At 32.6% G+C, this 16,601-nt stretch overlaps 1 protein-coding gene and 1 long non-coding RNA gene across 3 annotated transcripts; one reads left to right on the top strand and one right to left on the bottom strand.

Moving 5' to 3' along the window:
* The first annotated feature begins 1,098 nt into the window (after positions 1-1,098).
* On the top strand, positions 1,099-16,303 carry LOC130625582 (uncharacterized). Of its 2 annotated transcripts, XR_008981737.1 has the most exons (5): positions 1,099-1,831; positions 13,613-13,868; positions 14,075-14,213; positions 14,757-15,793; positions 16,086-16,303. XR_008981737.1 is itself a non-coding variant. In XM_057440687.1 (3 exons), the coding sequence occupies exons 1-2, from the start codon at positions 1,645-1,647 to the stop codon at positions 13,837-13,839; spliced, it is 414 nt and encodes a 137-aa protein (XP_057296670.1). In that variant the 5' UTR covers positions 1,099-1,644; the 3' UTR covers positions 13,840-13,868; positions 14,075-14,749. The 2 variants fall into 2 exon arrangements, 1 of the variants encoding a protein (XP_057296670.1); XM_057440687.1 differs by lacking the exons at positions 14,757-15,793; positions 16,086-16,303 and having other exon boundaries at positions 14,075-14,749.
* On the bottom strand, positions 6,061-6,725 carry LOC130625583 (uncharacterized). Its single transcript, XR_008981738.1, has 3 exons — positions 6,612-6,725; positions 6,298-6,467; positions 6,061-6,109 (listed from the first exon to the last, which is right to left on the bottom strand). It is a non-coding gene; the product is annotated as an uncharacterized LOC130625583 (long non-coding RNA).
* Positions 16,304-16,601: the final 298 nt, after the last annotated feature.

The following is a 16,601-nucleotide window of genomic DNA, read 5'->3' as shown; positions in this document are numbered from 1 at the left end:
CAATGGAGTTAAAAATGTTCCTACAATAATACTTATGAGCGCAACAACTTTTTGATTTCTTTTTGTAATTTTTGTTATCTTTGCAAAAAAAATAGTTGGTAGCAAGGAAAAGACTTAAAGGATGTCAAGGATGTAAATAAAGAAGATTTTCGTCTCCATTTTACATTATGGAAAAAAAGGAGTAAATGAATAAGGTAACACTAAAGTTCGTAAAATTGTAGATAATATTTGGCCTAATTTTGACCACGACAAATGCATCCATGTATAATCCATAAATGTATGAGAAGAAAGTGCGAAGACAGTTGTTTTTCATAATCAACTGTGATTGGGATTAATAATAACCCATTCAAGCACATTCACAGACTCGTTTTGTGAAAAAATTTTTTAATTTTTAGCTGATATTGAGACTAAAAACTCTTGAAAACTGAATGCATTAAAAAGCGTACAATTTTCTTATACTCATGGATGCAAAACTGTATAACTGGTAGACAACTTCAAAATTTAATCCATGCAAAACATAGCAAAGCAATAAAGAGGCCGATAAGTGAAGCACTTTGAACACAAAAAAGTAAAGTTTTTATCAGATGAATAAACACTGGGATCAGAGTAAGCAGGAAAAACACACAAAAATGCATGTGCCAATTTAAATGAAATTCGAAACACAACTAACAAAAAGCCCCTCGGCATTCAAACTGGTAGATATCGGCTATTTACATAAAAGAACATGAAACATTTTTTAAAATGCAAAGAGAAACTGTTTTTAAAAATAAAAATTGTTTCCACAGAAAAAAGCCTAATGCTTCAAGGTTTGTGCATTCTTCTGAATATTATTATCATGTAAAGCTCTCCAGAACGGTCTGTTTTTTGAAAACTTGCAACGCGTTTGTTGAACAATAAGGCAAATCAAATATTACCTACGCTGGAGAAAATGTTTTAATACAATCCTTTGATACACACAAGACGAAAAATATGCTGAAGTGCCAAAAATTTAAAAAAAACATGGCACATATAAATTTCTTTTGTTGTCATTGAAAGTAACTATTAGTAACTGTTAATAACAACTTGTAGAGTCTTTTCAAACAAAGTTGAGATAACATTTACCATTGATTGCTATTTTGTTAACCTATTTTATGGTTATCCTTACAAGAAAGAAGTTAATTGAGAATTAAACTTGTTTCTATAAGACTACGTAATCTAAAAGCACTATGTTGTTTCGGATTAGCAATTGAATTATGAGATGAGAACATATAGAGTTGGATTGTGATTGTTAAATTTTCATGTATTATTTTTTGTGGAGAAAACATTATCCAAAATCTTGTAGATATGAAATTAATTAATTAGGTAAAATGGATATTGGGAGTAATTGTGTTTGACTAGGCAAGGAGTTAACTTAAATTATTATAATCGGTTGGTTACGTTTTATTTTATTGCGATATATTTAGAGTAGAGTAAAAACTCTTCCAAGCGCACACCAATTGTGTCTAATTATTGAAAGTAACCATTTAGAAATCTAAGATAGGGACGCTATAACGTTACACTTCCTGAACGTTGCTGCTACCAACTTTTTTCACCGAAAACAAATATTGGTTAGATTTTTTGAATTAATAGGATAGACCTTTGATTCAGGCATTTTAGAATCAGAAAATGGTAAATGTAACTATATGTACGGTATTGCTACTTCATGTTTTGGTTGTCGCTTCTCTACAAATTAAACGTCAAGACAATGGAGATGAAGTAATAAATGGTGAAAAATGTGCTAATCAACGTACATATGTTTTTGTTGCAAGTCAAACAAAACCTGTACGTTGTGTTAGCAACATGAAAGAAGCGGGTAAGTAAACACTTTTCTTTAAATTGTGCTATTATTTCTGATAATGTTTTTTAACTTATGTACGCCGCAGTAAGAAATCAAATAAAGCCTCTTTAACCCATGGGTTTGGAATCGAAATGTGATTTTAAGCTCATGTGTTAACGTGGATTAAAGAAACTCCAAAGAACACCGGTACTCACTTCGTTTATAATACATCATAAAATGTCAACATTGTGTTTTATTTTGGGTGAGAGTGTTAGATTGCAGTTTTTGGTTGTAGAAGGTCACCTTAAAAGGTTGTAAAAGGTTACTGTAACAATGGGTTTATCGCGGAGCAAAGAAGATTTGTTCACTAATAAAAAATATACATGCAAAACAGAATGTACAAGACAGAAAAATGCAAATTGAAAACAAAAAAAAGAATAAGAAGAAAAGGAAGCTCTTTCCCTCGAAAATTAACGCCCTTTCCGCCATCCCCTGTGTGGGTATCTTGGGATCACCAGTAACTAAAGTGGAACAGGCTTTCAAAACTTGATTTAACCTACCCGTTATGATACAGACAGGTTGATCACGTCACCGAAAAATCTTTAAATCACAATATCTCTGCAACCGTCCGTCAAATATATATATTTTCTTGATCAAGATTTCAAGCTCTAGACAAGAGAAGAAATGGATAAACAAATTTCTCTAGCATTTTTGCAGGTGTACCGACAACGTCATCAAAATTCCTGAAATAAGCCGTGCTTCTTCCATTGTAGTTCTGCTCAAGTGGATTGTTTCACTGGATTATCGACTAATAATACCAATAATAATGACTTAACCTTTTTCAAACCGAAATGTCTGTGGTCCTTTCTCAAACCGAAATGTGTGTGGTGGGTAAACCTGTCATACCTACTAAGAGGGACATAATTTGGCGGATAGGGCGGAATATAGGAAATATTAACGAAAAGCATTCTACAATCGTGGACAAAAATATTGAAACTCAGGCAGTTTTTTACTCGTTATCCAAATATGGACAAAACAGTCAAGTAGTCAATACTCTGCAGCCAGGAGGCTGCAAAGTCGCCACTTTTGCACACAAGTAGGCCAGGTAGAGAGGGTTGAAAAGTTGCTAGTCACATTCTTTAGCACGCCTGCACACCGAAATAATTCACGTCAGGGACCACGAAGACCCCGAAATTCGTAATTAATAGCCTTGCTGACGTCAGCAACAATTAGCACATTTTAAGAATTTTGTATTTACCAAATAACCTAAGATCCTAAGTCCACTCTGAACATTGAAAAGATGTGTGAATCTAACATAGAATCAGCTTACGCAATTACTTGTGGTAGCGAACTTCGAAATTCGTTGTCTTGTCCCAATATATTGTGACCACGATTGTAGGTCGTAGTTTATATTTAAGTAACACAAACCCAAAATGTGAAACTTTACTTGTCATTGTTCACAGGTAAGTTCTTTGGTTACATTCAAAATCTGACTTTTCAGAGGTCAGCACATCCCACTTGTACAATTGTTCGGAAATGTCTGAACCGTGGAGCGGATTGTACTTTAATGCGGGCATGTAAAAAGTGCATCCAGTGCATATTTGAAAGTATATTGGTCAAGTGGTGCTATTTGGTTAGGAAAAAAGTACTTAATGATGATTATTAGAACAAATGTTCCATGTTCAAAACCTTAGTAAACCTTTGTTAATAACTTTATATCTTCGTATGAGAAGCAGCTTCAATGCATCAACGGTTTTTGAATAATTTAATGTTTTAATTCATATAATTTGAACATTGTTTTCAGACCCCATGAGTTAGAATTACGCAAGTTTTACTATACTTACTTTCCATCTTTACTGTTACGAATATATGAACTGTCCATTTGCAGTTAGTCCTAAAGGTTATTATATTGTCGTAGCAAGTGTATTGGAAACACAGCTTTCCTGACGTTTTCTTTCGTGAGTCTTTACGACATCTTTTTTTAAAGTTTTTAAGACGTCTTCCAAATGCGTTTTAAAGACATCTTTCAAATGCGTCTTAAATGCGTCTTTTCTAGGTCTTAAATGTCCGCTTTTCCGACGTCTTTTTGTGCGTCTTTATGGCGTCTTTTTGTGCGTCTTAAAGACGTCTTTTTCGCAGTCTTAAAGACGTCTTTGTAATGCTTTTTAAAGACGTTTTTTTAAATGCGTCTTAAGTGCGTCATTTTTAGGTCTTAAATGTTTGCGTCTTTTTTGTGCGTCTTTTTTAGTGGCAAATAAGACGTAAACTCATAAATACGAAAGCTGTTCAAACAACCTTTGTCCTTAGAGGGGTTAGAAATGCAGTAAAACTGTATAACTTTATCTTTTTGTAATATTTTCTTTAAAATCATAAATATCATAAATAATTCTATATTATCAACAAATTTACAATAATTTTATTCACAGTAGTTAAACATTAGCATTTGCTCAAATTAGTTAGTTACTACACGTTTTTCTTTTTATGAGAACCTAGTTTAAAAGAACGTTGAGGTTTAGTACTCAGTCTGAATTAAACATAGATTAAGGACCAAATAATGTGAGTCTAGAATCGCTAATTATATTCGAATAAAGGTACCGTAGTTCTTCTAATTATAAAAATAATTATTTTCACGCGTTAATAATTAAAGGAAAATAAAATAGAAACTGGAACGAAACTAAACACGCGTTAATAAAAAGCAAAAAATTTATAAGCGCGGAAAATAAGAATTTTTTTCAAATTATATTATCTGCCTTCTGTTATAGAAATACTGTGACCAAACATAATTTGCTTTTTTACTTTTTTTATAAATCTTGTTAGAAGACCCAGTAAACACAAGACGTCTTAAAGACGTCTTTAAGACGTCCTTTAGAGACCAGTGGAGACGTCTCTAAGACGTCTCCTACTCGTCTAAAAACGTAACGCCGAAAGACGTCTTTAAAAGACAGGACAAAGACGTATTTTAAAGACGTCTTAAAGACGTATTTAAGACGTCTTTGTAGCTACCAAAACGTTTTTAAAACGTCTTAAAGACGTCTCAAATACGTCCTCGTAGCTACCAAAACGTTTTTAAGACGTTTTAAAGACGTCTCAAACACGTCGTCGTAGCTTCCAAAACGTTTTTAAGACGTCTTAAAGACGTCCTTGCCATAACATATTTAAGTTTTCCTCTTTAAAATGTTATACTGCTAGTAGACCTTACAATTTTGTGATCTTTAGTAAATTTTTATTCTGGACAAGGGCATTAAAAATGAACAAAGAAAGGGTTTAATGAAAACATGGTTAAAAAATTTGTTAGAAAATTTATATTTATATACAAATTTATAATTTACATGAACATTTCTACAATTTATATTTCTATGAACATTTATGAACAATTTGATATTAAAAATGTAATATAACAGCAAATATACAACGCATGGAAATAACATATGTAAAAAATATAATTAAAAACACAGAATGACAGTGATGAACATTCATAGACAGAAAAGATTTTTATGGTTTTGATTGATATTTACGGTTTTTATTTTTCCTAATTGGAATAAAAAGGTTTTGCTGTCTTTATTACTAATTAATTATGTGTCTCCGGCAACACTTCAACGTTGTTAGGAACACTGGCATTTTTTTTGCGTCCACCACCACCAGACCTGTCGGGGGCCTGTTTAAATGCAACAGACATGGTGGTTTGCACATCTGATGCGGTGGCATTTTTGAAGTTGTTCAAAACAGCTTCTAAAATAGTAGAATGAATTTCAGTACACCGCTGAAGCTATTTGCGTACATACTTAGTAAAACTTCAGGGCGGGATTAAAAAAAAATTGCTTTTCCTCTAATTAGAATGAAACTAAAAGAAACCAACTTGTTAACATACTCAAAAGTAATTTCACTAAACTTCATATCAAATAAAACTGGGTTAAAATAATTCTAAGGAGGAAGTTTTAAAATAAGATTATATACTCACTTTCAATTAATAGAAGAAGATTTGAAAAATCCTTAAACTTCTTCTTTCCCCTTTGCCCATTCATGTTATATTGGGACATACACCCGTTAGTCATAACTCTAAAATCAGAAAACAAAGCCTTAATTATTGCAAACATACGAGAACATTTACAAGACATCACACTTACATTAGCAAAAAGAAGACGAAAGGGCGATACAGACACGACACTTAAATTAGTCTAAAAAACTAGAGAATAATGTTCATAACTCGACTTTGCCAATGAATCTGACATTTCAGGAAAAGTTTACCCACCTTCGCATTGCATTACGCGTGTTGTCTTTATAATTGATACCGCCAATTCTTGATAACTGTTGAAGCTATAGAGCAAAAAATACACACATAATTAGTCTATATGGATATGATTGCAAGGAAATTCATTCAATTTATCTTTAATAACTATTATTTAATTCTTTTTTATTCAAAATACTGTCTAAACAATATATTTTTATTCATTTTTTGTATTTAGAACAATTGAACATACAACTATAAATGACAACAACATTACCATGCTCTTGTTCGAGGAAGCATCTCCCAGCTTCACCTCTAGCGACGACAGCTCCTCGTGTGTGTCGCATATTCTGTATTCTTCTTCTATATCTATTTCCTGCTCCCCCACTAACTTCTTGAGCATGTCTCGCATCTCAGTTAGGATGGAAAGAGTCTTGTATTGGAATTCTATAGAGATCAAATAGATAGAAATAAAAATCTAGCTTACTCTTTGTGCACGTTTAAAAGATTAAGCATGTCTTTTTCATTTCAACAGGTTAACACTTTTACTCCTTAAAAATATAAAATTTAAAAATTATCGCATTGTCTCACTTTTTTCGGACAAAGGAAAGCGAGAACAAGCAGCATCATCTTCAATGTCTATGCATTTACGTTTGCTGGCACTGCTAATTGGAGTACCACTACTTCTCTCTTCAGATCTGACTTTCAAAGGAACTATAGGTAAAGTAAATGCATGATCGTTAAGAAAATACTAAAAACTCAAACAGACAACTTTATAAACAACTATATTAAATACGCTCACCATCTATCTCCTTACTGTTCATCGCAATAACAGGAGAGGTATTTGGATTTTGAACTAAATAATTTCGTTGGTTACTTAATTCTGTATTGACATATTTAATAACACAGGAACGGAAACAAGGTCTACGAAACTTAAGATGTATATATGGAAAAAAATGAGTTTCTTCAAAGAAATACCTTGATATATACTTACAATATGTGTTATGCGCCGCAGCTTGGAGAGTTGCAGGGACGACTTCTGGTAGAGCTTGATTTTGAACTGAATAAGAAGTTATAATTAGCTAAAACTTATAAATGTGTGCATGTATTCAGGAGCAACAACTGTCTCGATTTTTTTTTTAAATATTTAGATTCGCACAAACAGTTTCTATTAAAATTACCAAAAAGTATACGTTCTAATCTGAGTAACTTTGTTTCATAAAGCTGGTACATACTTACAATTCAAAGATTATAAATTCGTAGGTGTGGATTTCTTAACTGAAAAAAAATGTGTCTGTGTAGGTATATATCGTCCTATTTGTAGTCAAAATATTAAAATAGCAGCATTACTTACAATATATTTTTGCAGTCTGTAGATTGCGAATTATTGATTGACCGGCTCAGTGTCTCGGTATCTAAAAAGAGGCAATCCTTTATCGTTTTATTACTTTATAATAGTATTAATTTTTTTAGTATTATTTTAAATGGTTAGTGTATTATGAATAGTGTAAGCAATGTTATGATAAAACTTAGACATTTTTACCTGATACGTCACTTTCATTTGATGCAGATGTAACATTAAATGCATCACATAATCTTATATCATCTTGTGAAAAAAAGAAAAGATTTAAATAAAAGTCAGTGCAAAAATGTTCACAATCAGTATAAAAATATTTCACATACCATCAGCTAGTTTTACTTTAACTAGGTTGAAGGTTTTCCAGTTTTCCTGGGGCAACCTCTGCTCCTGCATTGCTCTCAGGGCATTTACTTTTACTGGCCACCTAATTACGCAAATACCCACGATGATGGTATTGTTGCCTCTTGCTCCATACCGTTTAATTTTTCTACCCACACGCATTTCGTGTATGCCATTTTTAACCTAAAAAGTATTTCAAATTAATAAATAATGAAAGAGAAGGTGGAAATAAAATCTACATTAAAATTATTTTGAACACAGTTTTATAATAATATTTCGATGAAGTAATACAGGATGGCTCAATAACATGGCATAAAATTAAAATAAAATTAAAATATCATACAAAGGAGCTGTCATACAAACAGGAAAATAGAAAATCTTCTGGTAAAAAGAAAGCTACTAATAAACTGTTTTTGTACAGTACTTATATCCTTAAATGGAGCCCAAGGTATAAAATGATGTTGCACTTATGCTATAGAGCTTAAAAAGTTGGTTAACAAGTCTTTTTTTGTTCTAAGATATTTACAAGGAATCTCAGATTTAATTATGTTGCATAAATTATGATGTCATATTTAAGTATTAGCAAATTTTGACAGTTTATGTCATCAGTAATTTTAGACCTGTTAAGGGATGTGCATTTAAACTTTATCAATGCATAGATAATATAAAAGTGAATTGATTAATATAAAGAAAAAAATTATGTTAATCAATTCACCTTTATAATATCTATGCATTGATAAAATACACATCCATTAACAGAAAATTACTGATGACAGAAAATGTCAAAATTTGCTATTACTTAAATATGACATCATAATTTATGCAACGTAATCAAATCTGAAATTCTATAAATGAAAATATCTTGAGAACAAAAAAAGCTTTTAAAAAAATTTAAAATGATTTGTTAACCAACTTTTTAAGCTCTATAATATAAGTACAACATCATTTTATACCTCATACATACTCTCATATTTTATAACTAATCGCATTAAAATTAATATCTATAAAATTTAATTTCGTTCAATTTCATGAAGAAGTGGAAACAAGCATTTCCCTCTTCTATCTGGTATGCAAACAAGCTTTCTATCGAAGTCAATACCATCAAGCCATTTTTTGACCAATTGCCTTGCAATTAGGGCGAAGCAGAAATATGTTAAATATCTTTGAAGGACATGGTTTACTAAAAACATCATCAAATTGATAATATTTGTAAATGTTACACAAGTATCGATTAGCCTTTATCTCCTCCACTGACACAACATTGTTTCTGTTTATGAACCAACCATCCTTATCGTTGCACCTAACTTTGGAATATTTTTCCTTCTTCTTTGAAGGTAATAAAAACTTTTCAGCTTGCCGCTTACAAATTTGAACCAATGGACTTTTTCCCGATCTTACTGCTCTTTTGATGTGCTGCATAAAATTTTCAAATGGGAAGCATGATATTTTATTCAAAGAACATTTGTGGAAAACAACATCTTCATGTATATGTAACAGACCATGAACATTATAAACACAAAATGTACTACCATATATGCTAAGACAATTGGATACAAAGCAATGAAGAAGATCTTTAGCAAGTGACAGATTGTTTTGACGGAATTCTGCATCTGAATTTAAAAGTATTGATACTGCTACACTCAATAACAAAAAATGTTCATAACTTTTTTCTGGTAAAAGGTCACGCAATACAACAGGACCAGTATACAACAAAAACTGGCGGAACTCTGTTGCTGTCCAGTAATCCAGCTCAACAATTGAACGTGGCTGCCTTGAAAACTCCGAAGGAAGACATCCTTTTAAAGTGATCATGTTTGTTGAAAACTGTTGTTTCAAATTAACAGAAAGCCTTGCCTTGGAACCAAAGGACGATTGGGTAAGGGCCTTCAATAATCTTTTCACAACCCCAAGTGTAACTAAATGCATATAATCCAAGACAAAACCATGAATGCATGAAAACCCTGCATTGATAAGTGGAGAAATTTGTTTTTGATGACTTGGGTAGTATCCAAAATCATTAAATACATCCTCCGAGCGCATGTTTAGTTCTGGAGGAAAGTCATTAAACACAACTCTACCTTCATAAGAACCTTTTATTGTACATCTCTCACAAGAATAGTACCCACTGTGGTAAGCTATCCCTTTTAAAAAAGCACGAGCAGGAGCATCGCACATTATTGCATTCAGAGTGAGATGATGTACTGTAGAATTAACTTCAATACCACTTATTTTTAAAATCTCCCATTCAGTAAGGAAGTCTTCCAAGAAATCACCAACAAGTTCAGGTTTCTTAGCACCGAAATAGAGACCAACAGTAAATATTTCACCGTTATTAAAAGCACACAGAATGGGCTAAACAGACTTTGGGCTTGAATTGTAAAGTGGCAAACCATCAATGTTCAAGGAAAGTTGGATTAAGTCACATTCTTCTGGATTAGAAAGCAAAATTCTTCGAATGTTACTTTCTAAACCGACATACACATAGTCACCACCACATTTCTTTTCAACTTGAATTGATGTTGGAGTATGCAGCAGAGTTCTTGCAGTTTTTGGGAGATCCTCATGTCCATGCAATCTTAAAGCAGATAAAAGTTGGTCCACTGACTGATGTGTCCAGCTATTGTCAAGTGCACATTTTGCCAATGATTGAGTTAAACTTGGCTCCTTATTGCATTCCCCATAATTCTGTAACCTGATCTCATCCCGAACATCCATATTTGATAGCACGAAATCCTCATTATCACTACTAGATGCACATTCCACATCTGATGATATTAATTCATTTATATCAGCGTTGTACGCATCGTCACCATTACCACCACAAATAGCTTTTAGTGACTGAAATCTCGAGGAATTACAAGATATTTCATCTGTTGATGAGGTATCTTCGTCAATATAAGCAAGTACTTTTTTTTTTCTTTTCCTTCACTTTCGAGCTCGATCAGCCATGGTTCTAGTTAAAACGAAGTAAATTTGAACAAATATATATAGCCTGGCAGTGGGAAAAAACTTGTTTTGGTAACTAATTAATTATACAGACTAGCTAGCTACAGGGTGTGCACAAGGTATGAACACACTAATCATATATATACTAATTTAATTACTAATTACGGTTGCTTTTTTGTAGTGTATGGTAAGTAATTGCTATAATATAGATGAATTCTGTTGTTTACATTCTCAGTGGTAAGCTCCTTCGGCTCTGGTAGGAAAAAAGATAGGGGTTCTAGGTGAAGCAAAGTAATTATCAGTCAATTTCTTCACATGAAGGCATTTCTAGGACTTTAGCTAGCTAAATGAATTCAAATAAATCAGAAGACATAAATCTGCACTTGATAATAGTTTATAACCTCAAACGAAAAGCATGTAAACAAATAACGCCATGTTGGAATTCACCTATATTTCCTTTATAGGCATAAAAAGCTTGAAAAGTGTGAAAAAAAATTTTTAAGCTTGTCTGCAGCTACATCAATTGGTTATTATTATATAATTGCAAGTTTTTCCCTCACTTTATTAAGCTACTAAATTTAGTAGCTTAATAGCTACCTGCACTGCATGGGATTTTAACTTCTTAATATCTGCTGTAAAGTGGTCAGAAAAGTAGAAAGAAAATGACAACACAAACGATTCTTACCACACAACCAAGACAAGCAAATTCGAAGAATGACTTTAGTGGGCTGGAAAAACCTTGTTGGTGGCAGCCACACTACCACACAAACGGTAGCCAGCTAAGCTAGCTTTATCGTTGTGCTTTTTAATTTCCTTGGTAATTTTTATCATTATTTACTTATATTTAACCATTATATTTAACCAAAGTGCTAGACAACGAACGTTCGTTTCAGAATAGCATCCATTCATCAGAAAAGCATCTGCCTACCATTTTTATGTTTGTGTATATGAAGAAAAATAAAAGTGTAGACTTGCCTTTATGATATTTCTATTGTTTCCCGAAGAGCTCGGCCTTATGTGTTTCAGAAAATCTTGAAAAAAATCCGCCGAAAAAATATTTTGAAAAAGGCGCGAACTTTCACGGTATGGGGGTATGAATGTAGAGATGTCAGCAGAAATATTACACACATTCCAAGTAACCCAAAACATAAAGAAGTACAAAAATTTCTTATAACACACCTATTTATTTTATTTGTCATTATAACTAATTCTGTAAAGACTATGATTTAATAATGTAAACTACTATCTGTGCTACCCCCTTACATATAACTCTAACTAGTTTCAGGCCATAGTGTAGAGTGGGCTTTAACTCGTCTCGGTGATACGAGTTTCACAATAGATGTCTCGCACTCGTCTCGGAGAAACAGGGTTGCAGTTTTGCAAATTTATAGGAACTGAATTTCTCTTTTCAATGAACACACGCTTTTTTCAAAAAAGTTTTTAGTATCATGTGTTATTATTCTAAATGTTAATCATTGTTCAGCTTGATTTGTTCTCCTACAAACAAAGACGTCTTTAAGACGTTTTTTTCGAACGAGATATAACTCGTCTTACGGAGACCAAATCACCAAATAAAGACGTCTTTAAGACGTTTCTTTCGAACGAGATGTAACTCGTCTTACGGAGACCAAATAAAGACGTCTTTAAAACGGTTTCCTTCGAACGAGATTTAACTGGTTTACGGAGACCAAATAAAGACGTCTTTAAGACGTTTCTTTCGAACGAGATTTGACTGGTCTAACGAAGACCAAATAAAGACGTCTTTAAGACGTCTTTTTCTGGTCCAAAGACGTCCGAACGAGCTGGGGACGAGAAAAGACGTCTTTAAGACGTCTTTATGTTTACTGGGATGGTACTTCCACTAAGTCGGATAGATTTTTTTTCGGGCTCTTTCAATGTTTTCCACCACAGGTAGGTTCCACTTTCCCAGAGCGTACTGTACTGATATGTAAAAAGAATAAGTCTGTCTTGGTAATAAATTACAATTTTTGCTAAAAATGGCCTATGCGCGTTAATAAGAGGGCGTGTTAAATTAGACAAACTACGGTAGTTTTTGAATGACTATCCTGTTAAATGCTCGTGATAAATAAATAAAGACTAACAGTTCCAAATCCTGTGGAGCGAAATAAACAAACAGAAAAACAATAACAAAAATATTAAATATTTCATTCTGGCTGGTTTGCTTTTTGGCGACCGGCACCGCCCTTTTGATCAGGGGCGTTTTTTAGCTTTATTGCAATTTGATTGCGCACATCCTTCTCCGTGGCGGCAGGGTACTTTCGAGCAATGGCGTCTGAAAAAAAAAAGAAAAAAAAAGACGATTGTGAGATTTTTTTTTCTAAAATTTGAAATAGGCAAAGCCAAAAGCACTCACCGACGATTATTTGGAAAATTTAGTGACAGGCCGACATGCATATTAAAAAGTGAAAAAGAAGCTCTTGGAACGATATTGCATTTTACTCAAAGAGTTACATCTTGTTTACACATTCTATTGCTAGATACTTTTTCTATATATAAAATTATGAGGAAATCAATTGACATTTTCACAAAAAAACATATTGATTTATGAATTTAAGTTTCTGCAACCTTACTTTCACGGAAAGAACTAGACGAAGAATTTGATGATGAAAAGTATGAGCAGTTCTGTTTCACCAGATTGAACTTCGAGGCATTCTCTTCGCAAAAGTTTTGATTTCGCAGTTTCAACGTTATAGGGCCGAAATGTTTGGCTCTATATTTTTAACCATAAGACGCTGATGAGGTTTTTAGGAAAATATTTTAATCAGTGTCTACTTTAATATACTATCACTTATCTCCATGTGCTATTTGAGTTGCATTGACTTTGTCTCAAACTTTATCGCACTATTTTGAATAAGGGAAGATTCTAAGTTAGTGTCTGCTACTATTAGGATATCACTTTTATAATGAATTTTTGCATTAATATTAGGATGTGACTGGGAGCTTAAGAGTAAATCATTAACTTTCGGATTTGTTCCAAATGAAACAATCAAAGCTACAACATGTCATATCAGACTAATGGAAAAGACGCATTTTCCAGACGGACAGTTATGTAGAAATCATTCAGATGAAAAAATAGAAGTTCAAAATACGAACGCATATTTAAACACATCAATTGGGGTTCCAATATTGGCGAACATATCAAACGCACTTTGACTTATCAATTTGATTATGGTAACAAATTTGTAAGTTATTTTTAGCAGCTATTAACAGTTCCATTAAAGAAGAAATGCCCCCCAAAAAAATTTATAATATTTTTTCTTTCTTTAAAATATAAAAAGAATTCTTAACAATTTCATGACTGAGTCTTGCGCTATTGGTAAATTTTAAAAAATGTTCGCATCCAAAGCAAAAATTCCCGCCTTAATTTTGTCGCCAATTCTCTTTTCAGGTAACAATAGGTTTCGCTTATCACTGGGATGGAATGTTAATCAAAATATTTATAAATTGTTTGGATGAGAATGGAGAGAATATATCAGGGTCTGCTGGAACAAGATGTGTGGTTATTAATAATGAAGGAACTGCAACATGTAAGTAACTATTAGTATGCAATGAAACATTTTTATTTTATTCTTTCTCCCAACATTATAATTCTGCCACAATATTTACTGCGATTTATTTTGCAAAATTTTATCAGCAAAACGAATTTCTCGCGCTATTATGACAAATCCCCAAATCCATTCTATATGATCAAATATGTGTGAAGCATGATATGTCATAAAGGATAATAGTTAATTGTTCCAAATTTTTTTTTACTTTTAAATATCTGGTGTTTATTTTATGCACCCTTATATTTCTGCGGATTTTTCCTTTTTTTTTCTCAAATATTAAATATTATATAGTATTTCTGATATGCAGCTGAAATGGGTAATTTTTATAAAAAAGTACATGGTAGACACAAATATTAGGAAGCAAATATTTCCACCAATGCATCCTCCTTTCACAACCAAATGCACAAAGTATTAACATAGCATCGGATCACTCCCTAACACATGCCTAAGTAAATAGTTACGTACATAAACTTAACAATTAAAATATGGTATGTAAATTACCACAATTGTCCTACTTTTTAGATCATCTAAAAGGTGATGAATATTTCCCTCCTTCCACCACAATCACAACAAGAAGCCCTGGGGGCTCCAAGAATTTCCGCGCGCTACCAAAATATTTGATGAAAACCTGCTAATTCGTTGTGTTATTGTGCCAAACATTCAAAGGGGTTCGGTGCATGAACCTCTGAAGATAAAGCACACCACTGACATTATATCTTACAACAAACGCAAACAAATCGAAACGTGTCATTAAACTCACATTTTAAAAGAAGCTAACAAAAAATACAGCCTATCATTCATGGTTGAAAGTCTTGCGATTGAAACGTTTATGGTCTTAAACGGCATTAGTTGACAAAAAATCAAAATTTTGATGTGACCATCATTTTCAGCATACTTTTTTTATTAACTGTGTCAATTTTTGTCGAAAATAAAGCAGTTTTAATTTTTGGATAAATTTTGGCCTGAAATGACATTTAGGTGCCAAAAATTAAACTTTTGTACCATCATCATTTTCAGCATACTTTATTTGTTAACTGTGCCAGATTTAGCCGAAAATGAAGTGGTTTTAATTTTTGGACCAATTTTGGCCTAAAATAGCATTTAGGTGACAAAAATCAAAATTTTGATGTCACCATTATGTTCAGCATACTTATTTTGTTAACTTTGCCAATTTTTGTTTAAAATAAAGTAGTTTTAATTTTTGGACCAATTTTGGCCTAAAATGACATTTAGGTGACAAAAATCAAAATTATTATGTCACCATTATGTTCAGCATACTCTTTTTGTTAACTGTGTTAAATTTTGTCGAAAACAAATACCAATTTTGGCCTGAAACGTCAATACGAGACTTCCCAGTAGTTAAGGGGCTTGGGTACGAAGTTTACATCTGTGACTGAGCAAAGTGAAATCCCATGGTCGATTTTTTCTCAAAAAATGCTCCGAAAGAAAAAAACGACGGTTTTAAAGAATTTCCTACGCCTTCGGGCGCGGAAATTCAACAAGTACACAAACCACTTCAACAACAACCAATGATTTCACGACAACTACAAAAGTAACAGGTATTTTGGAAAATTATTTTTTATTAGATAACGTAGCGTTTATTTAAACATTTTAATGGTTGAGTGCATAAATTCAGTCTTTGAAGCTTGTAAGCGTTGCATTTAAATGTACTACTTTTGTATAATTTAAGCGTTTTTTCGTTTTATTTTTGCAAAGCATTAAACAAAATGCACTTATGGCATTATGAAAACAGATTCTGATTTAACTCATTGAGGGAAAACGCAGTAAGAAATGCCTTTTCTCACAGTTCAAAACCCACAGTTTAAACATAAGATTCATTTATCTTTTCAGATCAATTAACTGAAAGTACATTTCCTCCTGCATGGACAACCACGAGTGCAAACACACAACCCGTGTATCAGTGTAGTATTGAGACTAAAAATGTTTTAATTGCTTTGTTGAGTGGTTTTGGTGGATGTCTTATATGTTTATGTCTTGTTATTTTGATTGGAAAGAAGAGAAATTTTCTGATGTAAGTTTTAAACAAAATAATTTTCTGTTGATTTTTATTTCTTGACTCTGTGATTTCGTAACAAGTTATTAATGCCATTGTCAATCAACCTTTTGCTCACAACCACATATGTCGCGTCTTTTAGAATATCAATCCGTTGGAAAAAAAAATAAAATAAAGAAGCATGTGAGTTCAGAATATCATTTTCCCTTTTTGTTTATGCTATACTGTGACACGTCGAAATAAAAAATATTCAAATTCATGGCAGCCTTGATATTATACTGATTGTGATATATTATCTTCCACTTCGTATTTTCTCCACCACTTTGTAATTTCTGTGCCTAAGCAAATAATAT

The sequence above is a fragment of the Hydractinia symbiolongicarpus genome, chromosome 14, assembly GCF_029227915.1.
Source record: "Hydractinia symbiolongicarpus strain clone_291-10 chromosome 14, HSymV2.1, whole genome shotgun sequence".
NCBI classification, from domain to species: domain Eukaryota; kingdom Metazoa; phylum Cnidaria; class Hydrozoa; order Anthoathecata; family Hydractiniidae; genus Hydractinia; species Hydractinia symbiolongicarpus.
This window is presented reverse-complemented; position numbering and strand designations above follow the sequence as displayed.

What these genes read in the sequence shown, in the direction of transcription:
- LOC130625582 (XM_057440687.1), top strand. Translation starts at nt 1,645, where the DNA reads ATGGTAAATGTAACTATATGTACGGTATTGCTACTTCATGTTTTGGTT. An exon ending in TAGCAACATGAAAGAAGCGG is followed by an intron (nt 1,832 to 13,612) that starts GTAAGTAAACAC and finishes CATTAATATTAG; the next exon opens with GATGTGACTGGGAGCTTAAG.